The sequence below is a fragment of the Leptonychotes weddellii genome, chromosome 9 (genome assembly GCF_054177405.1).
Source record: "Leptonychotes weddellii isolate Sample4059 chromosome 9, ASM5417740v2, whole genome shotgun sequence".
Lineage (NCBI taxonomy): Eukaryota > Metazoa > Chordata > Mammalia > Carnivora > Phocidae > Leptonychotes > Leptonychotes weddellii.
Genome location: NC_138377.1, coordinates 1,247,606 through 1,261,946, shown reverse-complemented (window position 1 = coordinate 1,261,946; position 14,341 = coordinate 1,247,606). Strand labels below are relative to the sequence as shown.

The 14,341-nt window shown below is 59.2% G+C and overlaps 2 protein-coding genes across 13 annotated transcripts in view; one reads left to right on the top strand and one right to left on the bottom strand.

The window, feature by feature from the left end:
- The window catches only part of KLC1 (kinesin light chain 1), a 26,412-nt gene extending 17,104 nt beyond the window's left edge, over positions 1–9,308 (top strand). For 6 of the 12 annotated variants that reach the window (XR_014148263.1, XR_014148265.1, XM_081829831.1 and 3 more), the window contains 2 exons: positions 8,617–8,686; positions 8,870–9,308. Coding sequence is in view for 5 of the 12 variants with exons in the window: in XM_081829831.1 (XP_081685957.1) it covers positions 8,617–8,686; positions 8,870–8,872 (73 nt within the window). In the remaining 7 variants the exon portion in view is untranslated. Of the gene's footprint in view, positions 1–2,716; positions 2,784–3,860; positions 4,217–8,616; positions 8,687–8,869 lie in introns of all 12 variants that reach the window. The other 6 variants (XR_014148261.1, XR_014148260.1, XR_014148266.1 and 3 more) reach the window with 3 other exon arrangements.
- On the bottom strand, positions 6,163–14,329 carry XRCC3 (X-ray repair cross complementing 3). The gene is made up of 4 exons (XM_081829839.1): positions 10,226–14,329; positions 7,935–8,147; positions 7,772–7,818; positions 6,163–7,665 (listed from the first exon to the last, which is right to left on the bottom strand). The coding sequence occupies exons 1-4, from the start codon at positions 10,574–10,576 to the stop codon at positions 7,470–7,472; spliced, it is 807 nt and encodes a 268-aa protein (XP_081685965.1). The 5' UTR covers positions 10,577–14,329; the 3' UTR covers positions 6,163–7,469.
- Positions 14,330–14,341: the final 12 nt, after the last annotated feature.

Below are 14,341 nucleotides of genomic sequence, written 5' to 3'. Positions count from 1 at the left end.
CCTTTTGTGGGCAAGAAGTCTCCCGCCGCTGAGACTGGGAAGCGGGGTCCCTTCATACGACGTGTTGGAGACCTGAGGTTAGGGGCTCTTCCAGCTGCTTCCCGTGTTGTTTTGAGGGGTGTCCAGTCTCGTTCTGGTCTCTGTCAGTGAAGGCATTGCTCCTGAGACCCCTGGGATTCCCTGGTGCTGCCCTGCAGGCTCAGCCCCCCCAGCTGGGGAGCAGAGACCCAGGTGTGCTGTCCGCCCTGTCCCCCCAGGCGTCTCTGCTGATGGACGCACATGTTTTTTGATGGCTTGTGAGGCAGGACAAGCGATTTGTATGGGTGGCTGTCACCCTGCTTCTCAAGGATGTTTCCAAGCCTGTTTCTGTAGAGGGAGTCATTTAAATGAGCTCCACACATGTTTGTTGTGACACTGCCTGGAAGATGCACTGTTGAAAGCCAGCCGGGGCTTCTGGAAGGTTGTAGGGCTGAGCAGCAGACTGCCGTCTTGTCCCGTCTGCACCAGAGCCTGCGACCCGACAGATGAACGTGCATCCAGGAAGTTGCCTTTGGGATAAAGTGCTTGTTTTAAAATATTTACAGAACTAAATGATAGGTCAACTATCTGCCTCACCGAATTTTGAAAGATTATTTATTTATTTATTTTTTTGTCCACGTTGTAAGGATCTGAACAGACTGTTGAATAGTCGCTTAGTTTTTGCTCCTGGACTGGATCTGATGAGCGGAAGTGCTCTCCACACGCCATAATTTGGCTCCTCCAGGGCAAACACACTGGCTGTTGGAGGTTCTGGATGTTTTGAAGCTTTTTAAATGCAGAATCCAATTCTGGCACTGAGTCTTATGACGTGGCCCTTCCTTCCCACGTGACAGAGCTCAGAAGTTTTCTCTCCCCCTCCTGCGCCTTCTTCCTGTCTCGGCCGGGACGTAGCACTGCGGATGCTCCCCGGTGTGGCGCTGGCCACGCCCGTGCGCACACGTTGTCACGTGTGGTCCTGGAGATGGTATCTTACTGAACTTGATGGAAACTGAAATGGCTCTAGAAATTTTATCCCATAAAAATGCATAAAACTGCATCGTCTGTCCAGGTAAGAGTGACTGCGTTTATTCACTGGGCCAGTGGTTCTCAGACCTGAGCATCAGCGTCTCCAGGGGGTTTGAACACAGACTGCTGGGCCCCCGCCTTCAGTTTATGGTGCAGTGGGGTCTGCACCCCCACCCCTCCCACCATTGGCCTTTCTGGCAAGTTCGCAGCTAGTGCCAGCGTGGCTGGTCTACGACGACATTTTGAGAACCACCAAACTCGGCGTTCCTCCTGTTTGGTACCCACGGTGTAAGGGAAGGGTGTGGATGCAGCTCGCAGAGTCAAGGGGAGACTTACTGGCAGGAGTCAAACTGTTTTTACCTTGCTCTTGTAAGGAAAAGAGAGTTTGAGGAAGAGGGTTGTATAACTGTCTTAAAAAAAGTCCATTGGCCACTTAAATAATAATAAAGTGTGCCAGTGCGATTTGGTTTGATTTTATCCTTTGTTCTTGAGCAGTGCTGTGTAGACAAAACTTGTTCAGAATTCTAGCAGCACTTACGTAGGATACGTTAGGTTGTTGTGTTTGTCCTGGTTCGGGCATTTTGGGAATGAATTTTACTTGAGGTTAAGTGAATTAAGGTCTTTTGCTTCTGGTGTAGTTCATTCAGTGAGAACTTGGTCAGTATCTGCCATTTGCCAGGCGCGGTGCCCGTCCGTGGTGCAGGCGGGCACTCGGGTGCTGACCCCGGCCTTAGTGCCCATGTCTGGTTGTGCTGACCCTTCAACTCACAGAGCAGGTACTGGTGTGTACTGTTCATGTCGTAGGTAAGTTTATTGTTATAGTTCCTAATGCAGATACTTAAAAATAACCATTAATACCAGTTATTTTAACTTTAAAAGCTAAGGTGATTTACTGTCTGAGGGCATTCCTGGTGGTGGCAAGCAGCCATAGTAACTATGACTGTCTATCACTTAAGTTTAGGTTTTAGGTTATTTGCAGGATATTTCATCAAGTATTTTAAAGGTGTCAAGTGGGAGAAAAAAGTAAATACACATTTAAATCACTCGGTTTCCTTAAAGGTAAAACCATGAAATTTGTTTTAAATTTTGGTTTCTAAGCAGAGAAGTTCTAGCTTCTGAGTGTATTTTGCTAATAAATAATTATTTTTCCTTTTAATATAAAATTTAATATTAAAAATACATAAAGTACGCGAATATATGTAGATACTGAGCTTCAGGGGGTCTCTCTTTTACATGGTCACTTAGGGTGAGTGGTGGGTTTTGGAGGAGGCTCCAGGCTCCCTTCTTAAAACTGATCTGACATGCCCTGCAGACTCAGGCCCAGCCAGAGGGCTGCGCGGGCTGAGCTTCTTGGCTCCTCCACGAACCAGGCTTCAAATTGTGAACGTCTGAGGACACGTGGAATTTACACATAGTATTTAAGACAAATACTTTGCTGAGACAGATGCAGAGAAACTGCTTTTTCTCTACTGGGCTTTAAATATGGATAGACGCGGGGCGTCTGTGTTAAGAACTGGGCAGACACCCCAGTCCGAGAGAGAGGCCCGCTCTCCACGAGGGATGGCTCCCCCCACCGTGACAGGGGCCTTGGGGGTGTCTTTGCTGTGTTTGCCGCCCCTGGTTGACTGACGCGCTGGTTTGTCCTTTTGCATGTCCACTGCCCTGTTTGCAGCATGAAGCGTGCCAGTTCCCTGAATGTCCTTAACGTGGGTGGCAAGGCCGCTGAAGACCATTTCCAAGTAAGGAGCCCTGCCCCACTCAGTGCCCTTAACTACCCAGCTCAGGGAGCTGGGCGGCCGCAGGCCCTTCCCGGGTACCACTGCAGCCTCCGACGGCCTTGGGGGAACACTTCAGTATTTTCTGGGTCTTAGAGAAAGAGGCATCATAATGATATTTCCAGATTCTGCATTAATTTGATTACGTAAATTGTGGGAATGTGCATATCGTGGACATTCTCAGTATACTCATGATCTTTGAATACTTTGATTAAGCTAATTAAAATTTAAATATTCCGATAAAGTAGTATCAGAATTTGGTCACTTAATGTGTATTAATTTGTATGATTTCAGCCTCTGGTAAGTTTGTAACTAATTCATTGTCCATTTAAGCTGTTGTTCAGTGTTTTAAAACTATTAGACCTTTACTAATGTAACTGACATATTGTCACTTTTACACCCAATCTTTAGCACTTTTTTTGGTGTCCCAAGGCTTGCATGAACCTGTCACCTTCACATTTAAAACTGTTGGCACCTTCTTCTAATTTTCCGTTTCTTTCCAACGTCTGGTGTGGCTGTCGGGTGTGGCCAAGGGTGCCGAGCAGACCGGGCAGCTGAGCCTGCAGCTGAGCTTACGGGAACGAGAACCTTCTGACTTAGCAGTTACTGCTCGTCCGCCAGCGACCACACGTCCTGGCCGTTGCACCTCTTAGCAGCCCCGGCCCAGCTGCTCACCTCTTGGGTGCTCACGGGTGGTAGCAGGCCTTCCTCCTCAGCCCCCAGCACCGCGGGAGGTGGCTCTTCCCGGGGTGCTTCCTGCCAGGCCCCCGGTGAGATGTGAGGTGCTGATAGTGCTGGCCGGTGTGCTTGGAGCGCGCCTGCTCGTGAGAGTAAAAGAGGTGTCGCTGTCCCAAAAGGTCTGGGGTCGACCGGGTCCCGCACTCCTCTCTCGGTGCTGGCCCGTGTGCACGTGAGCATCAGGATGCCCGAGTGTTGACTTCAGAGGTGTACCGCTGTGATTGTGAGCTCGGAGACGCCTTGACGCTGGCGTCCTTTGGAGTACGGGTGAAGTGTAATTTTACTATTTGTTTTTTCACGCAGGAACGAAATACTTGTCTGGCAGACTCGCGAGCTCTGAGTGCCAGCCACACTGACCTGGCCCACTGAGGGCCGAGGCAGAGCTAGATAAACCCCCTGAGACTAACGAAGCACTGAGACCCTCCAAGCTTTGCCACGCCCCTCACCCCGCTGCAGGGGACCCACCTCCCAGGTTGCTTCCTTTCCTAGATAGTGCCGTCCACCAGCTCGTGGGGGTTTGTCCCGAGTTCTGTTAAGCTGGCTGCGGCGCTAGCGACCAAGAGCTGCCGACGCGTAAGCGTGAGACCGGCCAGGCATGGTGGCCCATGGCGGCCCACGGCGGCCCACGCGGCCCCGGCAGCTGGCTTCAGCATGTTCAGGTCGGCTGCTGCCCACGGATGCTTGTCCTTCCTGCCATTACACCAGAATCGATTTTATATTTTAATACTGTATCAGGGCTGTAAACGGAAGCTCTGGAACTTTGCACCCTTCTAGACTAAGCATTTGATGAGCTCTGGCAGTGCTGCCTGGAATTCAGAGAGTGGGTGACTTGCCAGTGGGTCTGGGTCTCTGCTGAGTCCCTGCACCTGCAGTGTGTCCCCTCCACGGCTCTGCCGGACGCTCCGCGGGCTCCTGAGCCCGCCCCTGCGGAGCCCGTTTTCCCTCTTCCGGCCCCTGAGTGCTGAGCAGGCAGAGATGTGGGATTTAGCTTTAAAAAGCTTTTCTTTGTAGCATTAAGTAACACAGGGTAGGTTTTGACAGGAACATTTCCCAGTCCCCCAGGGCCCTACCCGTGAGGGGATGCATGAGGCTCACGGGTGGGTTTAGAACGTCCTGAGCAGACGACAAGGGGTTTGTGGCTCCTGGTGGCAGCGGCGGTGAGAAGGGCCTCGTCCGGGCCAGTGGGCGGGAGCGTGAAGACGCAGCAGGTAGATGAGGGGGATCGAGAAACTCAGAGCGTCCCTGTGTATGCTCCTGCTTGTGACCTTAATGTTTGGTGGTGTCACCGCAAGGGTACATGCTTTTGTTTGTCCTCAGTCACGTCTCCCTCCTGAATTGCACTCTGCGGGGGTACGTGCTCACCGGGACTCCCTGAGGGGTCGCCCGGGGGGCCTCCACATACTGCACGTGTCCTTCAGGGGCTGCGGGCTGGAAACTGTTCAGAAATGTCCCATCATTTAAGACCACAGGAGCACGTGGCCTCGCCCGCCGGTGTTTGTGGCCGTGTGCTCGTTCCCGCCCAGGGACTGGCGCTCTGTGTCCTGCCTGCAGGTGTCCTGCCTGCAGGAGCCCTGCGTCTGGCCTCTTTCCGCAGTGCCCGGCTGGACCGACTGGCCCAGCGTTGCAGCTCCCGAGGGACCAGGAACGGACTTTGTAAACGCTCTCCAGGGTTGGTTTACACGTGGGACGGGTTGTGAGACGCTCGAGCCAAGAGAACGCGGGAGCCGTGTCCCCGCAGAGGCCTTGTGCGCTCTGCACTTGCCCTCGAGGCACGGGGGCTGCTGGGGCGTGGTGTGGCTGCTGGGGAGGGTCCCGGGAGCCGCCCCCTCCCCTCTGTCCCCGGTGCTCCTCGGGCCACGAAGCGAATCCAGTGCATTGGAAACCTACCCCGTTGCCCTTAGTGACGCTTCCATCTGGAGAACATGGGGCTGAGAACGGGATTTACCGTTACGCTCTCAGGTGGTGGAAACGGGCCACCGTGTAGGGGCCTTGGTCAAATCGCCCCACTTGGTTCTCTGAGGGCCGAGGTTGCCTTGTGGGGCTGTGAGGAAATGTGGCCGGGGTGAGAGAAGCCAGGCGGCCTCCTTAAAGCAGGTCGTAAGAAACCTTCCTGTCTCAGGGGACACTGCCTGGAAATCTGTGATTTTTGAACTTGTATCAAAACAGAAACGAGCCTGGTTATCACTACTTCACTCAAGTCTTGTGTGGATTTTAACGTTCTCGAAGAGAGAAGCAGTGGGGGGGGGGGGGCAGTCCCTCTTCCGCAACGTTTTCCTTTCTTGTGAGGCGACCCTTAGAGCGTCAGCACCCACTGTACATCATTCCTGTCCCGTTCGAGCCCCGGCCAGCGGACAGGCAGGAGGGGGACAGGAGCCGGCCACGGTCCACAGAGCGCCCTCCACAGGTCGTCAGGGTGGAGGCCGTGGCAGGCCTGGGCCTCCCGACCCTCCCGGCTCTCCCCCAGGCAGCCGACCCGGCAGCTCACGGGGCCAGCGGGCTCTGTGGTGCTTGCTTTGTATTTATGGTATCGGAGGGAGTCTGTTATTTCCTGGAATTAAAAAATTCCTATCATTTGTTTGTTCAGAAAGCTGCTAGAAATAGCATGTAATGAGAAATTCAGTGTTTATGGTAACATAAATATTGCTAAGAATACATCGTTTACAGTTCATAGAACAGACTGCCCGTCGTCGTAACTTTGTAGAATGTTCTTGGGAAGCACGGAGAGGAGATGTTTATACGTGCACTTCTTCCTGAGCAGTATGCTGTACGGTCCTCAAACTTCTGAAAATTCTGAAGTGGTAAAGCAGCGACCGAGGGTGAGGTTCCCATCAGCGGAGGGCGTCCCGTCAGGGTGCACCGCATCCTACGTGTGACGGGGGCAGGCCTAAAGACGCGCACTGTTCCACATTTGTCCCCATCGTCCTCGGGGGAACCCTCGGGGCGGGGGGACCCCAGGTCTGTGAGGCCTGCCTGACAGCACTGAGGAGTGCATGGGACAGAGGGGATGGTGCAGGGCCCGGGAGTCTGGGCCGTCTGTGTCACGGGGAGACCGCCCTGCTGCAGGGGTGTCCCTCTGGGACGGGTGGGCAGGGGCCCAGCACTGGTGTGCATCCCCCCAGGGGTGGCCCGTCTGCCACGTGTACACTGTCTTGGATTGTAGTTTCCTCACTGTTAGTGTGATTTGCCTAGAAAATAATTTGGGATTGTTTATTATTTAATTACGAAAATAAAATGGTTTATTTCCTGGTGTGAAGTCCCTGCACTTGCAGAAAGGCTTTTATAAAATTGCAGCCCTAAAAGACCTTTTTCCTGTTTATACCGGCCATTCTTACCCTTTTGAGGGCCACAGACTATTTTAACAAGGGGATAGAAATTACAAATGAATGTTTCTGCTCTAGAAAATGTCCAAACAGAAGGAGTCTGCCCAGTCCCAGGGACCTCTGCCTCCACCCCTACTGGGTCAGGCGTGTGCCTGTCTTCCTGGCACCAGCCCGGGGTCAGTGTCCGGCTCATGGAACTGCGGGGGGCGATGGCCAAGTCACTGGACTGCTCTGTGCCCCAGTGTCCCTGAGACCAAGGATGGTAACTCCCCATCCCCAGGGGCTGGGGAGAAGACCTGCATCAACGTGGAGGAGTTACTTAGGGCAGAGTCTGGCGGAGAGTGAGCTGTGCTGAGGGGGTCCCAGGCCCACCGTGCCAGGCAGCATGGTGAGCACGGGGGGCATGGGGCACACGGGGAGGCCTCGTCGGGCAGCTCATCCGTGCGCACAGCCTCCCTGCCGTGGAGAAGGTGCGGCCAACACCGTCAAGCACATCCTGACCCAGCAGTGGGTGTGCGGGGTCGTCAGCCCCCCGTGCCTGCAGAGCGGGGAAGGTGCGGCCAGAACCCGCGGCCGACCCACAGCTGCCGTGTCAGCAGGACGCGGTCCCAGGAGTCCCTCGCACTCCCTCCGCGTTGACTGTGTAGGAACAGGACGAGGGGGGCAGGTGAGGGGCGAAGACCACCCTTAGGGTGCGGTCGGGGCGGCGCCGGCTGACCATCAGTCTCATTAGGAGCTGGTTGGACCAGGTCATTCCGAGAGCTGGAGAAACCCGCTCGTCCCAGACGCTGAGACAGAAAACAGGCCCAGCGTTACTTACAAAACCACAGGGGTCCCACCGCCACTTGGGCGGCCCTCCTGCCGGGGGTGGGGGGCTGGGGAGGTGGTGCTCACCCCTGTGGCCCGGGTGCCGTGCCCTGCTCCTCTGTGACCTCTGTCACCTGGAACGTGCAGACTGGGGTCAGCTGCAGCGAGGACCCCACGCTGCCCACCCTGGCGTGGTTGGCTCTGCCCTCCCCGAGCTGCTTCTGCCGTCTGGGGCGGGGGGTTTACCCACCTGGTTGATGCACAGCACCGGGCTCTGGAAGGTGCAGCTCAGCTGGCGCAGGGCGGCCCCCAGTGCCTGCAGACACCTGGCCCTGGGGACCGAGGCCGCGCCATCAAACTCGCAGCGGAACGGGGCGGCCACGGAGTCGATGACCACCAAACGGGCCATCCCCCGAGACAGCAGCGCGGGCACCTTCTTCCTCACACACTCCAGGAGGGTGTCCTGGAAGCCGAGGGGGTGGCGTCACCGCCCTTGCTGTTGGTGTCTCCCCGGCTGCCCTGTGCCGAGGGACCCCTGACGCCCGTCCCTTTACTTCTCGAGTCTCCAGTGGGGCCGACAGCCCGTGGGGCCATCACAGTGACCGGGCCTTCCTCCCTCCGTGGCCCCATGCCAGGCACTGAGTCTGGACGCAGCCACGCCGCGAGGCTGACTCGTCACCGCCACGGTCCTGCCAGGCGGGTGTGGGGGCGCCCTGCCCCCTGCCCAGCAGCCCCCAGTGCAGGGAGCAAGGGGGTGGTGGGGTGGGGCCGCCCGTACTGTGAAGTGCCCCCGGGCTCTGCCCACCCTCCGGGGCCTCAGGCCTGCCCCTCGGAGCCGGCTGCCCTGCGGCCTGGACTTGGGCCCTGGTGCCCAGTGACCGTGCGCTGGCCGGCCCCCCTGACCGAAGCCCCGTCTGTGCTTCCGTCTCTAGGGCGTCTCCAGTAGAGCCTCTTTCTGTGGAAAATGACAGCAGCAGCGGCCTCGAGGACGCCAGCGGTAATGTGAGTCCCCCCCCCCCGTCCCCGTCCCCGCGGGGGGCTCCGGGGGTGCCTGGGGGCTGGGCAGGTGGGGGCCCCACTGGGCAAGAGGCTGGAAGCCTTCCGCCCCCAGAGCTGTCTTCGGAACCACACTTAGGCCACCGCGGGTCTCGGCGGCCTGGCCCTGACGGTGGCCCTCTCTCACAGTGAAGCCACCCCCGATCTTGGCCTGGAAGACCCAGGACGACGCTGCTTGTTGCCGCCAGGGGCAACCCTGTGACAGCCGGGGGGCGGCCACCGAGGCTGGAGGGCCCTGGAGCCGGAGGCCTGCAGCACTAACCTCGTCTTCCCCCGTGTCCCCGTGCCACGGAGCACACTGTCCTACTAACAACCGCACTGCTCGTCGGGACGCGCGTCGCTCGCAAAGCCATGGCCACGCTTGGCCCCTGCAGGATGGCGGGGTGGGCGTGGCCTCCCTGCTGGGCTGCGCCTCCCGGGAGACCCGCAGGCCACCTGTGTCCTGACCCTCCGTGGAAGAGGCCGTGGCTGCGGGCCCCGTGGGCCGCGCTTACCGTGCTACTTCCCCAAGCTGTGTGAGATAGGTTTCATTGTACATTTTTTAAAAATTAAAAGTTTATATACCTTACCCTTTGCTTGTAATTTTTTAAACAATCTTTAAACGGGGGGAGACCCACCGGGATCGGGGGGCTCTGCCGGCCGCTGCTGACGTGCCCGGGAGCCGGCCCCACGCAGAGGCCTGCCTTACTCTCCTCCAGCGTACTGCTGCGTCCTCACTTGCCACCTTTCCTCGCGGTCCTTTCCTGCCGTCCTCCATCCCTCCGCCTCAGTGCGCTACGGCGGCAGCCGGCCGGGCCACAGCTCCGCTCCCCTGCCTGCTGGACCTGCCCTGACCTCCCAGCCCTTTGTCCCCTCCCTGGGGGTTCCCGCCACTGCTCTCTGCGCACCGGCAGGGACATGTCACTTGCTGATGCTTCCAGATCTGTCCCCCGAGTGCTGTGGCCAGGTGGCAGTCAGCCATCTGCGGGGCTTGTTGGGGCTGGGGACCTGCTAGGCCCTGGCCGGGTTGTGTCCCGGGGGGGCTCCTGTGCCCTGACGGGGGGCTTTCTGCTCTGCCAGAGGCAGAAATAAAACCCAGTACAGACTGCTCTGGCTGGGACGGCTGGCCTGGACCGCAGGCCCTGTCGTGTGGGCAGCGGGCACCACGGGGTGGCCGGTGGGAGGTGCCCCCTGCAGCTGCGGCCTTTTCCGGGGACTGAGCACCATGGCCGGGGGCACAGGTCAGGGCAGGAGGCGCTGTGCTGGGCACCCCTGCGCCCGCGGGGCCGCCCTCCCCCACTCCTTGTGCGTGGGGGTGACGAGTCCCACAGGATGCCTGGTCCGAACGGAATTTCAGGTACCGGATCGTGTGGCTCTGAACGTGTGGCCCGCGTGTGCAGGCACGTGTCTCTGCTGACGGGTACTGGGGGTGGCCCGGGGTCTCGTGTGTGGCCCTGCCCACCCGACCGACCTCCCCTCGGCACTCAGGGCCACAGAGACACTCACCACGTCGGCCACGTGCTCAACAAAGATCTGGTTGCCAAATTTTATCCTGTCGACCACGTCTCCCGGCACGTCCGTCCGCAGGCGCCGCTGCTGAGCCATGAGCTGCTGCAGACGCGCGCTGGGGAAGACGTCTTCCGTGCAGATGTACACGGCCCCTGGGAAGACAAAGGGCCCCTCCTTGCTGACAGGATGCCACCCCACGGGCCTGTCCCCAGCCTGTCTCGAGTGGAAGTGAATGGAGTTATCAGGGCTCAGGCTTCTGGCAATGCCCTTCCTGAGCACGCGGGGCCATCCCTCAAAGGCTCTGCTCTCGGCTCCTTGCTCCATCCGGGCCTGCACGGCGACAACCATGTCTGTGTGTGACTGGAAAAGCCAGTCGGCAAACAGCGGGTCACGCGTCCCCAGAAGCCCGGACACGCTGGGGCAACAGCCCGGCCCGGGCCTGGATCTCCGCACCGGGGAATGGACCCTAAGCCCACAGCTAGAAAGAACTGGGGGCTGTCCGAAGTAAAGCCTAACATTTGTGGCAACTGATTTTCAACCAAGGTCCCCGGACAGTTCAACGACAGAATGGTCCCTCCACCAAATGGCGCTGGGACAGCTGGGTCCCTGCAGGCCAGATGCTGCCAGGGCATCCAACTCCGAAGAAAACACGGGAAGCCTCTGTGACCTTGGATTCAGCACTGGATTCTCAGATGTGACACCAACAGTGAGCAAAGGCAGAGAGAGAAACTGCACTTGATCGACACGGTACCATCAAGAAAACGAAAAGACACCCCACAGAGAGGAGAAAATACAGGAAATTCCGTGTCTGGGAAGAGTCCCGCAGCCACGTCATACAGAGAGTTCTTACAACTCAACCACAAGACGGCCCAAGTCAGAAACCAGGCAAAGGATCTGAACAGACCTTTCTCCACAGGAGACGTGAGATGGTCGACGGGCCCGTCAGGAGTCGCGAACGCCCTCAGACATCCGCCAATGCAGATCAAATCCACCGTGGGACCACCGCCCACCCACGACGGTGGCTCAGATCACGAAGTCCAGCGTCGGCGAGGACAGTGCGCTGATGGGGGTGGCATGCTGGCTGGCGGCCCCTCACCCACTCGGATGCAGCACATGCACGGGACCCCGCGGTCCTGGGTGCGCGCGTGCTCACGAGCCACGTACGCCAGCGTTCAGAGCAGCACTGTCCACAAAAGCCACGAGGTGGAAGCCACGTCACATGGACGGGTGGATGGGCAAACAAACGTGCTCTGGACACACAACAGAATATTGTTCAGCCGGAAAAGGGAACTGAGTACGACACGTGTTCCAGCGTAACGAACCGTGCCAACATCATGCCGAGGGAGGGAAGAGAGACCGCAGAGGTTACGACCTAGGACCTCACTTCCGCGAGACGTCCGGAACAGGCGAATCCCGGGGCAGGAAGTGGAGCCGGGACTGCCAGTGGGCAGTGGGGAGGGCCCGTGAAATGTTCTAGAATTAGGCAGTAGCGATGGAAACACAGCTCTGTGAATACCCTAAAGACCACTGAATTGTACGTTTTAATTTTATGGTACGTGAACTACATCTCAGTTTTTTAAAAAAAGAAACAGCTGGTATTCTGGTGGAGAGCTGGCTCTGCCCCCAGGGCCCCCAGCGGACTCGGGTCCCTCACCCGCATCGGTCGCTGCACAGCCTCAGGCAGGGGAACCGGACGAACCAAAGGACCCACACCACGTATGCACACGCACCCTGTTTGTGCCTAGCTTTGACTTTGATGTAACTGTGTTTTGGCAGAATTTCACACTTAAGAGACGGATACGTGGCGGGACGAGAACCACCAAGCCTGTAGCGAGCGCCTGACCATCAGCATCTCCTTAACCTTCCTGGGCACATTCCAGACCATCCCTCGGGAAATGCCTGCAGACACGGCGGAGCCCCTGACCCTGTCCGCCCCGGGGGCAGCTGGGTGTGACCGTGCTGGCCGGTCTGGGGAGAGCGGGCTGGATGGAAGGTTCAGCGTGGAACCGAGCCTGTCTGCGCAGCCCCAAAGCCCCTTTACCCCCCTGGGTGTGTGGCTGGGAGAGGCACAGGGCCTCGCCGTGCTGCCCCCACCCGCCACAGGCCATGGTGGCTTCTCCAGGGTGGCCCCAGCAGATGGTGACGGGCCAGGGAGAGAGGGGGCTCCATCAAGTGCAGGATTCAAATAAGTCCAGAGTGCCTTCACCATCCTTTTCAAAATTAGGGCTCTCAGATCTCACTGGGTTAAAGGAGTTATTTTGTCAGGAAAATGGGCATCTTGGATGCCACATTTAATATCACAGTAACCTCGGGGCCACCTCGGGGCCCGGGACACCCGCCCGGCTCTCTCCAGGTCCCCCTGCCACTGTGGTCACATCTCCTTTCCCCGGGGCTAAAGCCTGTGCGGCCGGCCCATAGCCCGGCGTCTGACGGACGTCCCCAGAGCCTCCTCGGCCACCCAGCAGCTCGGCTCCCCACAGCCTCATGCCCACCAGTTCCTGGCTCTTGGCGTCCCTGCTTCTGTCTGGCAGACGCGGGGGGCTCCGTGCAGGAGCTGGAAGCACGGGCCTCTGATCCCCAGCGCAGCCTGCGTGGTGTGACGTGGCTGTCACTGAGAGGCCCCTGGGTGGCATGGCGGTGGTGGAGGGGTGGAGACCCCCCAGACCAGCAGTGGACGAGGCAGGCTTCTCCATGCGGCAGGGTCACCTCAGGCCGGGGTTCGAGCGAGCGTGCAGGCAGCTGAGGGGCCACGCTGGGCCTGCCGTGTCCCAGAGTGGGGGACACAGGCTCTGCTGCGGGATGTTTTCAGGGCATCCGGCGCCAGGAGGGGTGGGCCCAGGCAGCTCCGAGGACCCGACCTCGCGGTGCCCTTCCCGCTCCCCCAGGCCAGGCCCGCCCTGAGTACGGACCCAGCCTGGACACAGATGCCAATGGTTAACTGCTCATGTGACCCATCCAGGAGAAAAGGGGTCTGCTGGGCCAGAATGTTGCAGGCCATCGTGGCGTGAAGGAGACCAGGCTGGGAGAGCTTCAGGATCAAGACTGGACGGCCAGCCCTGCACTCCACACCCGGCCTGTCCCGGGCGCAGCACCCCCCCCGCACAGGGCCCCGCGGACACACTGGTTGAGCAGACGCAAGCTGGGCATCATCGTGCCTCTTTCGTGCTTCCAAGGCCAAGTCCATCCACCCAGCACCAGCACCAGGCACCTGGCCCTTAGGCCCTCCCAGACTGCACCTCGCACAGAGACGCAGGGACGGGACTGACACACAAACGCCCGCCTCAGGTGTGAGCAGGCGCCGCACGTGGTCGGGAGCCCCTGCCCGTGGCCAGCAGACCCGGCCGGCGCCAGACACCGGGGGTTCATGGGAGCCGCGCAGACCCGGCCCCCCACGAGAGCTCACGGTGCTAACGGGAAGCAGGAGAGATTCCAGACCGAGCGGCCTGCTGCCGGCGCCCCCGCGGGGGGCCCTGCGCATAAACCCGGTGCGTGTCACCGGGGCGGGACGTCTGGCCCCGGCTGCCTCCCCAGCCCGCCACGTGGCCCAGCCTGTCCGGGCAGCGGGGCGCGCACATGAGCTTGGAGCTGCCGCCTGCTTGTGTGCAGCCTGGTAGCGAGGCGGGACCGTGGGGCGTCAGAGAGGCAGCTACCCAGCAACGGCACGTGCGCCCCAGTGACCTCACGTTTAGTAAAAACAATTTGGATTTTGAACGCTTGAGTGACTCACGCAGGCAGCCTGGAAAAGTCCCTCTACCGCGTAGCCCCCGTACAAATGTCAGCCACACAGAGCAATGCAAGGAGGACAGCCCGGCCCCCGCCACGCAGCACAGGCCCGCCCGCCCCCACCGCCCTGGGGCCCCAGCCCCCGCGCTCCTTCCCCGAAGCAGAAGAGCGAAATACTGCTTGCCCAGCTCTGCCTCTGTGGACCGCAGGGTTGGCAGGCTGGTGGTGTGAGCGTGTGTACGAGCACGTGTGCAGGCTGGTGTGAGCGTGTGTGTACGAGCGCGTGTGCAGGCTGGTGGTGTGAGCGTGTGTACGAGCGCGTGTGTGCAGGCTGGTGTGAGCGTGTGTGTATGAGCGCGTGTGCAGGCTGGTGTGAGCGTGTGTATGAGC

Excerpts from the sequence above, each read along its gene's own strand:
- XRCC3 (XM_081829839.1), bottom strand. The coding sequence starts at position 10,576 with ATGGTTGTCGCCGTGCAGGCCCGGATGGAGCAAGGAGCCGAGAGCAGA. Across the intron at positions 7,819-7,934 it reads CGGTGCTGTGCATCAACCAG|GTGACAGAGGTCACAGAGGA; the intron begins GTGGGTAAACCC and ends TGCACGTTCCAG. Across the intron at positions 7,666-7,771 it reads ACGGCACCCGGGCCACAGGG|CGTCTGGGACGAGCGGGTTT; the intron begins GTGAGCACCACC and ends TTTCTGTCTCAG.